At 35.8% G+C, this 21,282-nt stretch overlaps 1 protein-coding gene across 1 annotated transcript in view; it reads right to left on the bottom strand.

The window, feature by feature from the left end:
* The window catches only part of KLHL1 (kelch like family member 1), a 376,159-nt gene extending 357,826 nt beyond the window's left edge, over positions 1-18,333 (bottom strand). The window contains exon 1 of the mRNA XM_047720111.1: positions 17,102-18,333. Within this exon, the coding sequence (XP_047576067.1) occupies positions 17,102-17,601 (500 nt within the window). The 5' untranslated portion in view covers positions 17,602-18,333. The remainder of the gene's footprint in view (positions 1-17,101) is intronic.
* Between the last annotated feature and the right edge of the window lie 2,949 nt (positions 18,334-21,282).

Raw genomic sequence — 21,282 nt, forward strand, 5'->3', positions numbered from 1 at the left:
TGGGGAAAAAATGCCTGAGTAAAATGAGAAATTCAACAAAGATATAGAAACCATCAAAAAATCAATGAAAAGGGAACATTCCCAAACTCATTTTACAAGGCCATCATTTCCTTGAGAGTGTAATGAAAGTTGAATATAAAGAATAAGAAGAAAATATTTCACAGCAATTCATTAGTTTATTAGGATATTTTGACACCCTTATTTATCTTGTGTATTATATATAGTTTTAACTGCTCAATCATCTCTCACATTGTTTTCAAGGGACCATGTATCTTCCATGTGAATAAATGACCAATAGATGGCAATATTACTCTTTTTGAACACCTCCAATAGGCATTTACCAAAGTTTGGCGCTCATTATATGCATCATGCCCAAAGTTTTATAAATGAGTTTTTTTGCAACCTTTTCTTACTTATTAATTTTCAAAATAGCAATAACGTTCAGTGTAACACATCAAGAACATGGAAAACCATCTGATAATCTTTAGGTAAGAAATGTAAAAATGTGGTGTTGACCCAACTATATACTATTCTCTGATCTTACAAAGGAATTTACACATATAAATATGCATGTGCTAATTTTTTGGTTTTAATTTTGACTATACTGTAGTCATATTTCACCCTTATTTTTACACACATATCTCAAATTGCTTTATGCATTGAACACTAGCATTATCTAAGATGCTCTACATTTGATTATATTTTTCCTACCTCTACGGATTTACAGGATATATTTTATATCATATGTTTTATATGATTTTTTACATGATGAATATAAAGTGATATTTTTTGTCATTCTATTGATGAACAAGCATGGAGCATGGCTGTTCCTTAATGTCTAGTGTTTTTATTTCTGAAAGATATGTTCTCAGAATTTGTGTTCCTGAATTAAAAGCCTTTTATATTCTTTTATACCATTAGATATTGTCCCATTGCTCTCTCCACACCCCCATACTACAGCAAATTACGTTCCTACTAGCAATGAAATATTTCCTAATTATCTCTAACCCTATATATTATAACAACATAAATTTAAGCCATTTACTTAATGGAAATGTATCATGACATAATTTCTGTTTTAGTTACGTTTGCTATTTAAGAGAAATTAACCTTTTCCATCATAAAGCTTTCATCATTATTTTAAGGAATCCTACATTTGTAATTTCAAGTGTGTCATCCTTTCTTCCAATTTTTAACTACCATAGATTTTCTCTGTCTGAAGAAAGCAAAGTCAAAAACAATTGCCAATTTACTTTTATATCTCCAGTTAAATTTACTACAAATTTAAATAAAATATAATACTTTTTATTTTATTTATTTTTAATATAATACTTTTTAAAAGGAAAGTTATACTTAACCTCATAATATAATTGTGATCAATAAGAAATAAGAAGGAAGTTTCCCGAGATCGTGGCAATCACTGATTTTTCAGAATTGAATATGCTATTTTGATGTCCATGTATATCGTGATGATATTGCATTGGCTCACATTGGTATGCTTATCGTTGACTAGCTCCTGGACCAATGCAATTCTTCAACCTAGTGTACAACTGGATAAAGCTGAATGAAATATAAAGCTATTCATAAATTCTTTTTTTCTAAAAAATTAATGTAGGAATCAACTTTGTTAATATGTAAAACCCAACATGAGAGATTACAGGCATGTGTGTGAATATGGAAAAACTATTTTGAAGTAGAGCTAAGGATACATACTTTTAAGTTCCCTGAGGCTCAGGCTTTTGACACTAACTTCTTGCTTCCAATAGCCTTCCTTTCAAGTATAACAGTATGTTGGCTATTTTAGAAGTATTGTATTGTTTGGGGAAGTTACTTATCACCTCAAATTAGTAAATTTAAAGAGCATTTTAGAAAGTATTTTGTGAGCTTTGTAATTTCATATTACCATTTATAAAGTTTATTTGGTGAAACTCATTGAAGATGTAGCTGTTTAAGCTGTAAGTGATTTTCCATTTCTTGGCTTTCCAAAATGCATCTTATCCCTAGCATTGTGTAAAAGAGGTCGCTTTACAGATTATTTCAACTTTTTATATTCTTTTTTTTTAAAGATTAATTTATTTTAGAGAGGGAAAGAAAGCACAAGCAGGAGGGGCAAAGGGAGAGGGAAAGAGATTTCCAAGCAGTTAAGTGCAGAGCTAGACAAGGGCTTGATCTCCAGTTCCTGAGATCACCATCTGACCTGAAACCCAGAGTCATTCGCTTACTAACTACACCACCCAGGCACTCCCAACATTTTATATTCTGTGGTCACATACCAATTCAAGGCCAGCTTCATGTATGTGGACCTGCATAATCATACAGAGATGTATGTTCAGAAAGGCCCTTAGTTTTATGCTTTATCATCTTGGTCTTTAAAGTCCTAGTAATTTTTTAACAACAATTGATAATTGTTTAATTATTAATAATTAATGTTTTCATTTTGCTTTGGGCCCCACAGATGACACAATCTGTCCTGGGACTGTTCATAATGACAGCACCCAACCCCACTCTCTTACCCATGAAAAAAATCTCTCAAATGCTTGATGAGACAGATAACCTGTCATAACTTCTCTCAAAATACCTGAAGAATAGACCCACATCCACCAACTTTTCATCATGGGTATATATGGAACAATATCCATTTAATCTCACTAATGCTCCTAACCCTTACCATCCTTGACCATTGCATCCTTGACCTAACCCTTACTCATTCTGTTCTTTCGTAGCCTTATACACATAAAGATGTGAATTTTGCCTCAGCTGATATTTTGAGATTTTCAGTCTGAAACTTGCACTACTCCTTTCAAAAGTGCTTTTATACATCGCTTTATGTCCCTTGCAACCCTCTCATTTGTAGGCTATTCATATTCCTCACATTTATGGCACCTGGAGGTAGAGTCTGGAAATGTGTAGCATTGCATTTGTGCACCCACGGGCCTTTCGTCCTCAAGCAACAAAGTCCTTCCTCTTTTGAAGACTCAAGTGACTTGTTTGTATTAATATACCTCATATTTCTGGTTTTGTGCCTTCTAATCACTGAAAACATTGAAATCGCTCAAATCCAACTATATTCCTGAGTATATCCAGTCATCTGTAGACTTCTTAGCCCCTTCTGCCAGGTCCTTGAATTCCACATCTTTAACTCAAGTGGCTAACTCATTCTCACAGCCACATATTCAAATAGCTGTCACTATCCAGGTCTATTCTTCATGTGAAATCTTAAGTCTCTACCTATTCCCTAACTACATTTTCCTAAATTTTAATTTCTCCATATTGTTTTTTACCCCAATACAACTACTGCACAAGGACTGAAGCAAAAATCAAAGTATATACGTCAACACCTTAACTGGACTCAGATTCTTCTCTTCCCTCCAGACTCCTACATGGTCCTCTTTGTGGCACAACAAGAAAGTCCATTCATTTTCCAGTCCAGAATTGTAGATATTCTTCTCTCTCTCTCTCACTCTCACACACACACACAATGAAACCTCAACGAATTGGCAATTGCGGCATTTTATTTTCTAAATGCTTTCTTTCCTTTTGTCCCCTTTCTTAGTAGTGATTCCTCACCAGGACTGTTGTTTGATCCTTTGAACGTGCCTCTCCATTCCATCTTTCCCCATCTTTTCTCTAGTCCATTTCACATACTGTAACAGGGAAATTTTCTGAAGTTTGAATCTCATCAGCTGGATTCATCCACAGTCACCATACACAAAATCCAAAGTTTTTTTTTTTTTAAAGATTTTATTTATTTATTTATTTGAGAGAGAGACAGTGAGAGAGAGCATGAGTGAGAAGGTCAGAGGGAGAAGCAGACTCCCCATGGAGCTGGGAGCCCGATGCGGGACTCGATCCCGGAACTCCGGGATCATGACCTGAGCCGAAGGCAGTCGTCCAACCAACTGAGCCACCCAGGCGTCCCAAAATCCAAAGTTTTTAATATGATGTTGAAAGCCCCTTGTTGTCTGACTATGATCTGTTGCCCCAGTCAGATCCCTTGACGTTTTACTGGGGCATAGCCATGCTTATTCACTTGCTAGTTGTCCTTCTAATTAGCAACTGCACATGTTGATGCTGGTCTGAATTTTATAAAGAGCTTTTTAAAACCCTCCTTTTATGTACTTTTAAAAAGTCCTTTTAATATATATTTAGTATAGCACAAGTTAAATCTCTAAATTACTCATCTGTTAATATTTATTACTAGTTTTTTTTTTAACTCTGAAAAAAAGAGAGTTTTCTATGCCTCTTCATATCTCAGGAAGCTGGCATATTGACTGGAAATGAATAACTGATTTAAAATGTTTTTTGTTAAGTGAAGGAACATTTAGTGTTTTCCTTGGGGTACATCTGGCTTAGAATATACCTTGAGTGTTCAAAATAGAGCTTACTTCATATCTTAAGTCGTTAAAGTGCAGCCTAATTCATGCTGCTGTACTAGGAGTCAAGCTGAATCAACTATAGGTAAAGATCCACTATTTTCTTTTATGGTGGCAAGGCTAGAAGACTTTAGATATGATGTATTTCTTGCCCTTTCCTGTCATATTCTAATGGCAAAATAAGATAAAAGCAATTTAAGTGGCAATGGTGACATTTTCCTAAACAGGCAGAGTTTACTCTAAAACTAAGGTTTTCTAATGCCAAATCCAGTCTTCTTTCTATTGTAGCATGCAACTGTGAAGGCTGATATATTTGAAGGCAAACAATATTAACTTATAGTAACACATGTATGCAAAATTATCAATATTTATAGACTATGCATATTTTCAGTTGCGATATTATAAAAACAAAAGATTTTTCTGGAGTTTATTGAAGAAGAAAAATTAAAATATTGACCATACTTAGAAAAAATTTTGTATGAGGCAAAGACAGAACTTAAGAGTGAGAACAGATACAAAGGCATCTTTAACTAGTCAAGATTTCAAACAGGTGTATCAATCTGGGGAAAGAAAAAAAATTCCATTCAGAAAATATTTTTAAATTGTGTCTTTGAAGGGCTCTGTACTAATACAAATTTAATTTTACAATTGAAAAAGTATTTGGTAAGAAATCTATTTAAAAGTCACAGTCTATTCTTAGGGAGAATAATTACATGTAAACATTTTATATCTCTTAGGACAACAAAAGGAGTGAAAAATAAGCCCCTTTTTTCTCTGTGGAAAAATAGGTTTATGGTACTTTCAAGTCATCCGGTTAAATACAAAGAGGATTCAGAAAAGAGGACATAGCTTGTTCTTTTCTGTATCAAGGTAAAGCTCATGGGCGGTATTACGGCTCCTCAAGTTCTGTCAAAGTAGAATGTTCTGTTGCCTCAAGAAAAAGTCCCTTGGTGGTCATATGGCAAGGCCTTCTGAACTTTCTTTGCAGAAATACTTACTCTAAAACTATTTAGCCTTCTTTTCTTTCTCATCTGCTGCCAAGAGGAAGGCAGCAAAAGATTCAGTGTGAATATTTCATTATTAATTTCTGCAAGATGTTAGTGGATAACTTCTTAGGCCATATATCAAACTCAAGAGGTATTTGACTCCAATAAATGATTCAAAGCAAGTTTGAATCAAATTTCTATTCAAAGTATGAATTACCAATAAATGAATAAGTTTATCTTGCTTATAATAGATAAATTTAAGGACAAAATACACAACACAGTGAGCTTTTTGGCTCACAATAACATTTTCTCATTTAACCATGGTGTTTGAGGATTGGTTGTTTATTTTTTTAATAGCATAATGTATTTCATAATATGACTATTACCAGAATTATTTATCCATTCCCCATTAATCTACTTATGTGTTGTTATCTTGATACCACATTGTCTTAATTATTGTAGTTTCATAACAAGTCTGGAAACCAGGAAGTGTTAGTCCTCAAATTTGTTCATTCTTTTCAAAGTTGTTTTGTTTATTCTATAGCCTTTAAATTTTTCAATGGATTTTAGAATAAGTCCATCACTTTGAACCAAAAAAATGCAGAGATTTTCTCAGAGGGTGTGTATAATCTATAGATGAACGAGGAAAGAACTGATATCTAAATAATAGTAACTTTTTCAAGTCCATGAAGAGAGTGTATCTGTCCATTATTTAGGTCTTTGATTTCTATCAGAGTAGCTTTATTGCTTCCAGTGTATGAGTGTTTCATAGCTCTTGGTCATATTTATTATTAAGTATTTCAGACTTTATTGATATTAATATGAAATTTATTATTTTTATATTTTGTTTCCATTCTTCTTTGATAGTGTATAGAAATATAATTGATTTCTGTATGCTCATCCTATATCCTGCTTCCTTAAAAAAAAAGCCATTATCTGCTTTGTAGATTCCATAAATTTTTTTTTTTTAAAGATTTTACTTATTTATTTGATAGAGCGAGATCACAAGCAGGCAGAGAGGCAGGCAGAGAGAGAGAGGAGGAAGCAGGCTCCCTGCCAAGCAGAGAGCCCGATGCGGGACTCGATCCCTGGACCCTGAGATCATGACCTGAGCCAAAGGCAGAGGCTTAACCCGCTGAGCCACCCACACGCCCTCCATAAATTTTTTTCTAATAAACAATTATGTCTGCAAATAAAGAACATGTTACTTCATTTTTATACAGATGATCAATTCTTGTGCAAATTAAAACTATTTTATTTCTAACTTTTCAATATAAATGCCCTTTATTTCTTTTTGTTTCTTTGTTGAACTGACTAGTATCTCCAGTACTATGCTTAATAAAAGTGGTGAGAGAACACATTCTCATTTTGCTCCAGCTTTTAGAGGAAACACATTAGTCTTTCAATATTATGATGTTACTTGTGGGTTTTTCAAGATTGTCAGCAGATTGATATTTTTAAAAAAGATTTTATTTATTTACTTGACAGAGAGAGAGATATCACAAGTAGGCAGAGAGGCAGGCAGAGAGAGAGGGGGGGGAAGCTGGCTCCCTGCTGAGCAGAGAGCCCAATGTGGGACTCGATCCTAGGACCCTGAGACCATGACCTGAGCCAAAGGCAGCGGGTTAACCCACTGAGCCACACAAGTGCCCCATTTCTTTCTTATATTCTTTGTTCCAAGTTGTATTTTATCTATTATTAATATATTCATGTCAGCTTCCTTTTGATTAGTTTTAGCATGCTATATCTTTTCTACTCTTTTCCTTTTAACCAATATCTGTGTTTATTTTTAAAGTGTATTTCTTGCTAGCAGAATAAACTTAGATCTGGCTTTTTATACAACCTGATAATCTCTACCTTTTAAGTAGGGATGCATAGAGCAGTTCCTTTTAATGTAATTACTGATACAGTTAGGTTGAACACTATAATCATGCTGTATAATTGTGCTGTGTGTTTTCTATTGGTCCCATCTTTGTTCTCATTTCCTCTTTTTATTGGATTAAGTAAATAATTTTTATGAGAACATTTTATTTTCTTTGTTGGATTACTAGTTGCTTATCACTGTTTTTTTATTTTGGTTGTTGCTTTGGGATTTATAATATACTTCTGAGACTACCTTCAAATGATATACCATTTCACACCAGTATAATAACCTTGTAGTACTGTACTTTCATTTCTCCCTTCCCAGTCTTAATGCAATTATTGTCATATATTTACCTTACGCACATGGTAAACAAACCCTCATATTATAGTAGTTTTATTTGTTTCACCATCACATATCTTTCAAATGTTCCAGATTTAAATAATTAAAAAAAAATCTTAGTTTTTTACCCATGTAGTTATAATTTCCGGTGGTTTCCATTCCTTGCACCAGCTGGTGCCCTGTCTTTCTTCAATCTGTGCTCTGTCATTAATTTCAACATATATATATATATATATATATATATATATATATATATATATATGTATTTTATCTCAGGCATTATACTTTGTTTTGGTCTAGCAGTTTGACACTGATCTTTTTTTTTTTTTTAAAGATTTTATTTATTTATTTGACAGAAAGAGATCACAAGTAGACGGAGAGGCAGGCAGAGAGAGAGAGAGAGAGGGAAGCAGGCTCCCTGCTGAGCAGAGAGCCCGCGCGGGACTGGATCCCAGGACCCTGAGACCATGACCCGAGCCGAAGGCAGCGGCCTAACCCACTGAGCCACCCAGGCGCCCAACACTGATCTTTTCCTGTCTATCATGACCCTATTTAACTACATGAATATACAGAATATAGTTTAACTGCATTAAATACCTTTTCTGCTACAGTTTTGAGTCAGTTTTGATTGCTTTTGCTCCTCATTATGGTCCATGGTTTCCTACTTTTTTGTTGACTAGTTATCTTCAGTTGGATGTCAGACACTGCAAAATTTACCTTGTTTTGTGTGAAATGCTTCTGAATACTTGAATTATTCTTCAACTTTGTTCCAAGGTTCAGTTAACATTATTTGGAAACAGTTTGATAATTTTGGATCTTGCTGTTAAGATTTGTTAAGTGAAACCATGGCGCTGTTTATTCTAGGGCTAGTCATTTCCTATTACTAGTATAATAACCTTCCAAATACTTTATCTAATTCCATGAATCATGCCATTCTGATTGTTAGGAACAGGTGTTATTCCCTCTAATTCTGGTATAGTTCTTTCCCAAGACTTGGGTTGTTTCATAAATACATATCTGTCATTATTCTACTGAATACTGATCTGCTGAATACTCACTGGGCGCCTCCACAGATTTCTGGAGTTTTCTTGTCTTGTGAGATCTCCCTGCCTTGGACTATTTGGACACAGCTCCATCTCTTCAACTCAGAGTAGTTATCACATTTTTCTTGGCTTCCCCTGGCCTGTATCAGTAACTGTAATCTCTCTCAGGGCAGTAAGCTGGAACAATTACAGGGTCATTTCATTTGCTTTTCACATCCGAAGAAGCACTCTCTTTCAGAACCTGATGTCCAGCATCTTGAAAAATGTTTTGTATATCCTCTTCCTTTCTTCCCCCCTTTTTTACCCGTTCTTTCTTCATTTGTCTTCTTTCTTTTCCTTCCTTCTTTCATTCTTTGTTGCTGTTTCAGGTAAGAGGGTAGGTCCAGTCAGTGTTATTCTGTCTCAGCCAGAGGCAAGAGTTCCAGCTCTTTCATGATAACTTTAATAAAATGATTAGAATATTTCTTGGTCTAGGATTTTTTTTGTCTTAATTGCTTTTCCACAATCTGTAAATTATATACAGATGATAGGGGCATATTCCCCAGCTAATAACAGTTTACTGATCTATCCAAAACCAGAATCATAAACTAATTATAATACAAAAATGTCATGCCTTTTAAGAAAAAAAAAATACACAAATAAGTGTTTAAAATCATCAGGGGATCACCAAATGCCAAATATCTAGGTATTAATTTGTACAAACTTCTCTACTAAAATTGCATATATCAAATGTAAGATAACTGAAAAAGTGGGAATTGTTTTGAAATTTCATTACAAATGACATAAACAACTCCAAATTTATTTTCAAAATAGTAGAGTTGATGGTTGAATCTCAGAGTTAGAAAGTCAGGATGTTTGGTATTCATAAATTTAATAATAACAGATTTTAAAAATATTTTTCCTTCCAAAAGCTATTTTTCCATTTTCTTTGGAGCTCTGATACCTTCGAATATTGACCTAAAGACACATCTTAGATATTTTAGTAATATTAGAATCTACTAAAGAAACAAAACAAATTATATACTTTATTGTTGATACGAAGCGGTTTTTGGCATTCATCTCTTGAAAAACTATGAAATTGTTGAATTCTTCCTTTCCCAATTCTCTGATATCATAATTTAAGTTGTTCCACCAAGATTCAGTCAAGAAGAAAGTGTTGATTTACATGAGCAAATACCAATGAATATCACTAAGGAAAAAGGTGCCTGGATAACCTACCAGGACACAGTGTCACAAACAATTATGATAAGTTCTCAAACTGAAAGATTTCCTATGAGAATCAGTTATCTGAATTAGACTAAGGCCACCAAACGAATGGGAAAGGCCAGATTTAGAATTAACATCAACTGATTCTACTCTATTATTATTAGAGACTTTCAGATCATTTTCAAAAAGCAACATTTCTGTGACATGATCTTCAGTCAAAATGATCTACCTCATAGGCTTTGCATCCGAAACAGATTTTTCTTGGGATCCTAAATTATAGCACACATGCTCTCTGGTCAGGAAAAACTATGTTAAGCTTTCATAAGCATCAATCTGTTTTCAAAGTCTGGCCAGAAAAGTCAGCAAAGTAGTCAGCCTCAAACTCATATACAGCAATAGCTTTTTGTAGTTATTTTGCCTATTCTTGACTTACAAATCTTTCAGATCTTTAATTCTGCTCAGATTTCCTGTGTCTGTATCAGAAATTTTCTTCAAAGTTTTAGGTAACATTAGTTTAAATGTAGAAAGGTAATTAATTATTATTTGGTCCAAACAAGTATGTAAATTCTAGAGCATTTGTTTTACAACTACTACAAAAATATCTGCAGTTATTTTAGGTGGTAAAATAAAATCAGTAGAGTCTTGTTACTTAGAGACTCTGTTTAAAATGCTGCACATTTTCATGTCCAGAAGCTTGAAACTCTAAAATACACTGCAGATCTCAGTTTTTGGTAAATTTTGTAAGAGTTCCTGGTCAAAAACAACAAAATTTGACTTAGAAATACCATCATCTAAGTAGTCATCAGAAGCGTGTTATCCCCCAAATACACAAATTACCTTTGAAGCCTTAGAAAAAAAATAAACCCACATAACAAATATCTGATCAATATTATATTCCATATAAACCACATGCTCATTTTGACTGGACAGGGATTATTTTTAGATTTTTAAAAATCTTGTTATTTTTAGATTATTTAAACTTGTACTTTAAAGAGGTTAATAATGTAGTTTACAAAGCAGTCAGTAGAAATTCACTAATGAAAAGAAGGAAATGGTTCTTCAATTAGCATGGATTTTTTGTTTGTTATTATTAAAAGTTGCATTTGTCTCATTCTGCACTTATATTCACATCTTTCTCTTAGATGGCTCTGGACTTTGGGGTACGTATAAATTCAAGCAAGTGGTCTCATTTCTTTCTCCTTTATGATCTCCTTAGTTTTCTGAAGCAAATTTGCTTAGAGGGGAGGGCACCTGGAAATTGTGGGCTTCTTTAGAAAATAGTTCATAATATTAATAAATCCATCCTAAAATAAATAAAAGAAGCTCTCCCCAATAAGGTATCATCTGTTGCTAGTTCCGGTTTAAAAAGTAGTAGACTCTATAATATTCAGCCTGGGATGAATAAGCCAAGAAGACATAAAATTGAGTAAAATCATTCCATACTCTTATCTACTAAAAACTGGGTTTATAGGGAAAATATGAACATGATTTCATTTTAGTGTTCCACAGAAGCATAGAGATAGTCTCTAACCATTTTTAAATTTTCTTTTCCTTTTTGACTGAGGCAAGGCTGATTCCTTTAAATTCCCAACAAATACATGGCTCAGTTTCTCACCAGTGTCCATGACATTTTAACGGTGTATGTATGCCTTCTTCTGGTGACAATTTTCTGTATCAGTTTTTTGATTTTCAGAAGCAGATTTTCTTTTTTCTTTCTTTCTTTTTTGTTTTTTTAAGATTTATTTATTTATTTGAGAGAGAGAGAGAGCACACACATACATGAGTAAGGAGGGAGGCAGAGAGAACCTTAAAGCAGACTCCCCACTGGGCATGGAGTCTCACATGGGCCTCAATCACAGGAAGCATGAGATCATGGCCTAAGCCAAAACCAAGAGTTAGACGCTTTACTGACTGAGCCACCCGGGTACCCCAGAAGCAGATTTTCTGTCATAAAGTTCTATTTCGGATTCCAAAATTAAATTAGTTTTCCCTAAGTTATTTCCTCATAGTATTTAATTGTAAAGTAAAACACACAGAATGATCCATACTTCAGGAAAAAATTCAGTGTCTTCTAACAGGCTAAGAAGTCCACTTTCAGTCTTATCAGACATTGTCCTTCACTATTATTTTAAGAAGTCTATTTAAAGATTCAAACACAGCCTCATTACAACAAGGAGAATAAGAAAACTGCTTCAGCATAACCTTAGCTATAGCCTCTTTTCTTCTGCTCTGTTTGTTTGTTTAAGCAGAGGGAAAGAAGAATTGGCAAAGTGGCCTCGAACATGATGTCTGGATTTAGATAGGAAGGATTAAAAGTACAGCTCTACTGCTTAGAAGCCTGTGATTCTGGGGGCACCTGGATGGCTTAGGGGGTTAAAGCCTCTGCCTTCGGCTCAGGTCATGATCTCAGGGTCCTGGGATCAAGCCCCGCATCAAGATCTCTGCTCAGTGGGGAGCCTGCTTCCTGCTGCCTGCTTCTCTGCCTATTTGTGATCTCTGTCTGTCAAATAAATAAATAAAATCTTTAAAAAAAAAACCTATGATTATGGGCAAATTAATTACCTGTCTATATCTCAGTCTTCTCATCTATGCAATCATTATACCTAAGGGATACATAATTGTGCCAGAATCAAAGGACTGTTCTGAATACTAAGTTGTACAATATAAGTATTCAACATGCTATCTGGCAAATAGGAAGTTCTTACTCAATGTCACTCATTATGATTTTGACAAATATTTACTTACTTAACAGTATTTATTGAGTAACTCCTTGCTCTGTTATAGGGACAAAATGATGAGGAAAATAGATATACTCTGTCCCCTGGGCAATTTTTGTTAGAGACAAACAATAAAAACAACATAGATATTAATATATGGTTATAGGTTACAAGGAGAAATTGAAGAAAAAGTAGAGAGCAGTTACTCTAAGAACTTAAAATAAACAGATGTAATAAATTTAAAAAATTTTAAATTAATTTGCCTAGGGGATCAATGAATGCCTCTTTGAGAAAGGTACAAAGCTCTTACTCAAGACATCTCAATGATAAGTAAGAATGAACTCAGAAAAGGGTAGGTTGAGGGAAGGAGACTATACAAGGGTACAAAATAAGTTTGTGAGGCCCAAAGGTAGAGGAAAATGTTAAGGGAGGACACTGAGTCTGGAAGACAGAGGGTGTTGGGGAGGTTGGTGAGTGAAAGACCTAGATAATAGACAAAAGACAAATCAACCAGGACCTACCTGTGCACAATATGGATTGTGGTCAGACGGGGATGGAAATGCTTTTTTTTTTTTTTTTTTTTTAAAGGAAAAAAAGAAAAGGAGAGCCAGGGATGTAGTAAAGTATTTCAGATTTTTATTTTATAATTTTCATTCACTCCACTATGGAGACTGGATTAGAGGTGGCAAAATTAATGAGGGAAAATGATGCGGATAGCAGTGATAGAAGTTGAGTTGAAAGGGGACATATCATAGAATTATGTACAGACAATGGAGAGATGGAGGGATACTGGACAGATAGAGGAGGGAATTTTTTTTTAAGATTTATTTTATTTATTTAAGAGACTGACAGAGTGGGGGAGGGGCAGACAGAGATGGAGAGAGAAAAATTCCCCACTGACTCCCTGCTGATCCTGGAGCCCAACACGGGGCTCAATCCCAGGATCCTGAGATCATGACCTGGGTGAAAATCAAGCATTAGATGCTTAACCCACTGGACCAACCAGGCACTCCAAGGAGGGAAATTTTTTAAATGGAAGTATCAGGGTTTGACGGAATATTGAAAACGATGGGGAAAAGGATGTTGACAAATATGATCCTGGATTTTTGGCTTGTACAACCTAATGCTTGGAGAGCTATTCTCTGAGATAAAGAAGGAAACTGAGCATGAGAGAGGGGGAGATTATGAGCTCAGTTTTGTACATGTTGTATTTATATTGTGTCTGCAATATCCACACAATATAGTGTGTCAAGCAGAGAGGTGGGTGTGTGAGACCAGAGGTTGAGGGAGGGGAGGGCAGGAGGGGCGGTCCAGATTTTGAGATGCAAATTTAGAAATACAGTTTATGGACAGCAACTGAAACCATGGAATTTGATGACTGCATTGTGTGAAAACTAAGAAAACTAACCAAAAAAATGAACAGTTGACCATGGCATCTCCTCTTCCATTCACCTTACTACAAACTGCAAGAATATATAAATATTTCTCTCTGGTTCTTAGTTCATTACCTATAGAATTTTGGATAAAAATATCCACACCACAAATGCATGATAATCTGAATAGCTAGGAAATTACACACTTTCCAACAAAAGTTCAGAACTAAGTAGAGAAAATAAATGACTTAATAACATAGGTCAGGAGCCTATTACCATACGTTAGAATTCCTAACAGTATAATGGTCAAGGTATTAGAATACTGAGATCTGTTTACATATGCCTAGTAGGGTGGGATAAGAAAAAGACTGGGTTTAGGCAATCAATTAGTTTACCAGTGTCTTCTTGCTACCTTTATGCTTAAACTCCATTAGAGTTTGACCTTTCCAGAATTTCTAAGATTATGGGTAATTCTCCCCTGAGCATCCTCCAGCAGCTTTTGAACAATAAGTAAAACCAACCAAGCTACTTATACTTGTTTAAAACAATGTTCCTAACTAGCATGGGACTAGATGAATAAAAAGAAGATCAGAAAATGAAGAGGAAAAAAAAGGGGCCAACTCTTATTTTAGACAAGAAGATTAATTTTGCATATAAGTCAGAACTGATAAAACAAAATGCTAAATATCAAATGTGACATCACAGTATGGTGATATAATAATGACCCATGTAATTAAAATAATCATGCAGGGTTTATATAATTTATGCACACATTGATCATTATAAACACTATGTAGATTCCCTGCATGTGATGTGATAGACACAAAAGTAAATCCACACTACTGACTGTTATACATGATATTCTTCATTTAGTACTTAACTTTGGAAATGCTGTCTCTTCTGAAAGGTCAACCCTATTCTTATCACATATTAAAATTTATACATATATAATCATAATATATATGTAATATCTATATATAGTGACTATCAAGTTTAGTAGCATGGTTTTGATCCATCATGAGCATAGAACCAATGCTCTATGAAGGCTTAGGAACTCATAACATCCACATTATCAGTGCTGATTTGTCCATTGAGAACTTTAAATTTATCTAAAGGATTTAAGTCTTAATAAGAATTTTTAAAATTAAATGAGACCTGATTTTCAGTATTTTATACATGTAAGAACTCATAGGACACCCTCATTCCAATAGCAAAGATGGTTTTGGTGGTACTTTCTTATTTTCAGAATTCTTTTCACTTATGACTCTTTGTAAATTAAATCACTGGTGTATATTCAAAAGTGAGGGATCAGAAGTTACATTTGATGGGTGTTTTGTCCCTAATTGAGCTATCATTAGTTATTAGTTTTACTTTTTTATTTATTGTAATTTAGCAAAGCAATATTCCATTAGTATTTTCAAATTCTTCAACTCACATGAAAATCTTCATGACAAATATGCCTCATTTACTTAAATGTATTTGCTATAAAACAAATTTTTAAAAATTATCAAACATTAATATTTCAGATCACATATTTTAAGCTGATTTGAAGACTTCACAAAATTGAAAAAAAATGATTTTTATGAACTCTTTGAGTCACAAAAATTTTAGGTTCAATATAGTAATTAGTAAATATTTAACTTAAACTTATTTCTTTTAAATATATAAGCTGAATTGCTAAGTGCTTATGATTTCTGAAAACTGGAAAAAAAGAGGTTTTATATTTTCTACATTAAAGGAGGTAAAGGTCAACATATTTTATTGAAATAAGGTCTAAAACTATAATATGTAAAGAATAGATAAATAAAATTTCTTTATGGTATTAATGATACCTAAAGTTATAACCATTTTGGTAAAATATCTTACTTAATTGAATAATAGATAAACTTTTATTTAGGTCTGCTGTACATGGAAAAAAACTTCATCATACTTAAAAATTTTAAGCTAAACTTCTCCTTCTTTAATAGTATTACATTATATGAAATGTCTTCATATATTAGATTATGTTCAAGACTCCTGAAATTCAAATTCAAATCCATATAATCCACATAATTGAATATTTTAGGGACAATTTTTTATGTCTTTCAACATAATTAAAGAGCACCTATAGTATTATTTTGCTCTATGCATTCCTTTTGTGACTTAATGAACTTTATAAGAAGCTGATTCAACCAACCAGAAGTTTAAAAAGTTGTTTCTGCTTGTAATTTGTTATGGCGAGGTAACCGAATTCTATTAACGTATTCATTATCATTTTCCTCTGGTTCCTATGTTTCTTCAGTAATGTATTCTGATATCATACAAATTTAAATGCAAATCTTTTCATATCCTCACTATCTGCCAAAAGTAGTAATGATCTAGTGCAGAATAATGAGTCAATTCTCTAAAAATGTAAAACTCAGAAGTTTTATGTATCTGAAGGTTTTCTGTAAGTCTTGAAAGTAGAACTCTACTCAAAGAATGTAACAGTAGAAATACACAAAACACAAATGTCCACCTGGTTCCTAAAGATACACAATCCCATATTCAGCCAACAAATCAGGAGAGCTGAATGCAGAGGGACTCAGCAACAGTTTAATTCTAAGACTTCAAACAAGGCAAAAGTGAACATGAAATAGGATAAAAAAGGGAAGTTAGGATAGAGAATAACGACACTCTATATCAGGGAAGAAAAAAAGAGAGAAAATATTGCTGTCCAGTGGCCTCATTTGCCCAGTTCATCAGTCCTGGAATATAGATTCAAGACACAGGGATTCTGAATAACACCCTAAGTCAGTTTCTAGGCCCATAAAGGAGATCCTTCTGGATGGTGTTGAAAGCAAGTTTCACCTTGCATCAGATAACTGGAAGACCGATGTGATACAATGACAAAAGATGACAGAAGAATACCATCATCTCAGACATATGAGAACCTCTCCACTTAGATATTTACCCAAATGCATATATATTCAATTTGTGATTACAACTCTGAAAATTTGAAAAAAGAAAAAAAAACATATGAATAAGCCAGTAAAAATGAATTAGCAAACTTCTAGTGAGATTACAACTTGGGTAATAAAAACCAAGCTGTCCTCTCTCAATCAGAATTTTCAACCTGAAACGTTTTAAGCTTAGTAACTACCAAAGCACACCGCGGGGGGCGGGGGAGGGCGCGAGTGGAAATTGGGATATGCTAGATGCCCCATTGGGACTGACTGTACCTGTGTCCACATCCTTCACCTGTTGCCTGGCTTGAGCTGGCCGGCTCCACTTTGAGCTCTTGCAGGACCAGCCCTTTATCGTGTGGTCCAGGAAAGTCCATGCCTGGCACCTCCTCCTCCTCTAGAGACTCCACGTAGAAGAGAGTCCTGGCTGGCTGTTGGGTGCCCTGCCCGGGCGCCCCTTGCTGCAGCCTTGTGGCCACTGGCAGCAAGGTGCCATTCAGTGGGTTAAAGGAAGAGGAGGAAGAGGACGGGGAGGACGACGAAGAAGAGGAGGAAGAGGAAGGCTTCTTCCAGAAAGTGCTTACGCTGCCCTTCTCTTGGCTTTTGAGCAGGCGGCTCTGGCTGGGTCCCCAGTGCTCGAAGCTGCCGCTGCCGTCCTGTTGCAGGCAGCCGCCCCCCGCCGGGCCGCCGGGGGCCGGCGACGGGTGGCTGAAGAGTTTCCAGCGGAGTCGCAGGATGTGCTTCACATCGAAGTCTTTCCGCCCAGAGCCTGACATGCTTGACGCAAGAAGGCAGAGAGACCTCACCGGGCGCGGTAGTAGACGGGCCAGCTGGTGGGGGAGGCCAGCAGAGCCGGGGGTCGGGAAGGAGGAGGAGGAGGAGGACTGCTCCCTCTGCAGCCCCGGAGCACAGGGTGCAAGGCGGGATGCGCGCCCTGCTAGGCAACCACCAGAGCGCGGAGCGCACAGCCGCGCGGCTCAGCGGCGGTCAGGTCCGGAAGGACCAGCGCGTAGGGAGCCCACCGGCCGTGATCAGAGGCAGGAGCCGAACGCAGAGGGCAGAGATTCCTCGATCCGCGCGCGGGTGCCCCGTGGTTACGGCAGGGAGGGACGACCGGGGTGATGGAGATGCGCGAAGATAGGAGGTCTGCGCGCTCCGAGCCCGGGAGGCGGCGGCAGCTGGATACACCTCCCTGGGATGCACCCGTGACAGAACCTCTGTCGGGAAGGGCCGGCTCTCCTGTCCTTGCAACTCAGAGTTCAGTGCCTGGAGAGCGCAGAGAGAGAAAGAGCCCCAAGTCGCGAAGAAGCGCACCCCTTAGTCTTCTCGGTGCACCTGCGCCCCTGTCCCTGGCCTCTCCGAGGATGCTCTGAGAGCTTGTCTGGTATCTTTGAGAAAGTCAGATGCCTTCTGCAAGGCGAGAAGGGGTGGTTTTATATAGTCAGTTTGTAAAAGAGAAGAACGGATATTCCAGAAAATATAGGGAGGCAGAAGGAAAAGCCCGCCCGTGAAGCTGTCAAGGTCCTCACAGTACAATTTTCTCTGCCTCAGCGCCTCCTCCTCCCCTGCAAGTGACGCAGATGTGCACTGGGGCCTATACGGAGAGATGGAGGGAGGGAGGGAAGGCTTCAATCTTCTTTATGCAAGTGAGTCTGCTGCTCTTATTGTCCCCTTGCTAGGTCCTGTCACCTTTTTTCATCCCCCTTCCTCACTACATTACTGTATAGCAATAAAAGTAAAGCAAACAGGCATTATGTTTTAGCATTAATAAACACCAAACATGAATCATGGCAGCGTAAACTTAATAGGCTACCATCGGTTTGCAGGTTGCAGGTTAATGGCTTGAATTATTTAATAAACCGCATCCTTTAACCTTTAGCTTTAGTTTCCCTGTAGTGAGACACAGAAGAAACAGTGATGCTGGCGTCAAAGTGTGATAATGCCACCATTCTGACACTTACATTGTGATTCTGCCATTAATACACTCGGGCAGCGCTTCACCCTGGGGGCCAGAGGCACACAGTAGAAATTGGAAGATGGGCATCTGAGCACAGGGGACGACTTTTGCAAAATCAGTGCATTTGGTGTGTAGCCTTAGAATGAAAGCTGTTGTCGGTGTAAACCAAGCAGTGGAATAAAATGATAAAAGAGAATTTTAAGGTATAACCTGCCGGTGCATAAATCATGATACTGAATGCATAGAAGAGTTTAGGCAATGAACAAATGTATCCAAAGGCTACTACTGTCCTGCAAAAATCTCCTGTTTGAAGAAAGGAAGATGTGTTTTGCTTTATACCTATATTTAGAATGATCAGGATTATGATGCCTTTCTAGCTATGACTACTCAGAAATTTTCATCTTTTCCATTAATGAGCCACTAAAATAGAACCCAGTCACCTTTGCTGAAAGCAAAAGGGGGTCAGAGAAGCAGCAAGGTCCCCAAGTCCACCAGGAATGTGGTTGTTGTCCATTCATGAAATTCACAGTTTCAGCAACCCCCAGCAGGGCTCAGGAATCAAATATTAAAGGGCAGTTCTATTACTGTTCTGTTACCCTGTTGTTGAGCAGTAAACTTAAATAGAAACCAAAGCTAAATATGAGATTCTTCTTAGACAAAGTTGGACATTTTAATAAAACAAGAAATTAAGCACACATTTTTTTTTCCCACTTTCAGGGGAAGAAAAATCACTGTTGCGCATTTTAAATATTGATTTATGCCACAACAGCTGGGCTGCAATCCCCAGTGCCTTGATTTTTCTTTCAGTATTCAGTGTTTAAAAAAAAAAAAGAAAGAAGGAAGGAAGGAAAGAAAAAGAAAAAAGCCCTTTAAAGCAAACAATGGTGACAGATCATTTTTATCCAAGAACTGAGTCAAGTATTTCCCTCAGGGAAGGAAACAGTGTATGAAATTACACATCACAAACAGGACAGAGAAAACTTTCTGTGAGGGGTAATGTGGGAATTTCAGATGCACATAATTAAATGATTTCTATAGAAATTGGTGCTTCACAGATTTTCTAACTTGATACAATTTTTAATTTAATTAATATAACAAAATAACAAAAATAATGTACATTTGTTATATGTGCATATTCTTTTTTTTTAAGATTTTATTTATTTATTTGACAGAGATCACAAGTAGGCAGAGAGGCAGGCAGAGAGAGTGGGGGAAGCAGGCTCCCTGCTGAGAAGAGAGCCTGATGCGGGGCTTGATTGCAGGACCCTAAAATCATGACCGAGCCCCTGAGATCATGACCTGAGCCGAAGGCAGAGGCTTAACCCACTGAGCCACTCAGGCACCCCAGTATATATTCTTCATTAATTAATATTTGTAACCATTCAAAAACTGTAATATAAAATTCATTTTTGTTGGTATCTGAAATTCCATTTTGTATTCCCCTTTTACTCTGCAATGCTGATATTACTATAGAGCTTAAAAGTTATCTATTTAAAGGTCAGTAATTTATATGATCCAAAAGAGATCATAATATCATAATTTTGAGTTTTGTTATAAAGGAAACTGAATTAAAATATTAAAGCATATTTAACAAATGATGACTAATATAGTTAGTCAGGTAGTGATATTTAGTACTTTTTCTTAGTCTTTGGTAGTCTTATAGTACTGTTTTGTTATCTGAAAACACCGTTGCAAGCTATTATTTAAAATATCACTTTTCTATATTTATCAATCTGTATACAATAATCACTCTTGCTGAGGAACATATTTAAACATAATTCATTTAATTTTCCAAGTAAAATATACAAGACTTAAAAAATGGAGTATGCCTGAAATAATATGAAATGACTGAAGAAAATGCTTGATTATATTCTTAAAATTTAGTATTTATTTGTTATTTTTTATTATTATACTATTGGTAAGAAAGAAGGAGGGAAGGAGGAAGAAAAAAATGAAGTAACACAGGAAGGAGAAAGGAAAGGAAAAGATAGAGGAAGAAAGAAAAAAGAAGGAAGGAAGGAAGGAAAGAAAGAAGGAAAGGAAAAGAAAGGAAAGAAAGACAAAGAAAGAGAAAGAAAACAAAGAAGAAAGGGAGAGGAAGAAAAAAAGAAAGCAGGAAGAAAAGAAGAGAGAGAATGAAAGAAAAGAATCAATTTACTAAGACATCATGACTTGGCTTTACATATTAGAAAAAAATCCTTGAAAAATTATGGTTTTTGAAATACAGCAGTCATTAATTTATTTATCCACTATTCAAAAATTTTTAAAAATTAACTAAACACTTACTACATACTGGGTCCAATGACAAGTATTAGCATATATGTAAGAATCAGGTTCCTTGCAACTGGCTGGAAGAGCTAACAAACAAGATTTGTTTAGCCAGTCATAATAAATAATTGACTTGTAAGTCAATTAAATTAAGGGTTAAGATAACCAAGTTTATGAGGAAGAGGACACTGACATAATAAAGATCACTTTTTAAAAGAATCTTAATAATCAC

Source organism: Lutra lutra, chromosome 3, assembly GCF_902655055.1.
Source record: "Lutra lutra chromosome 3, mLutLut1.2, whole genome shotgun sequence".
Classification (NCBI taxonomy): Eukaryota; Metazoa; Chordata; class Mammalia; order Carnivora; family Mustelidae; genus Lutra; species Lutra lutra.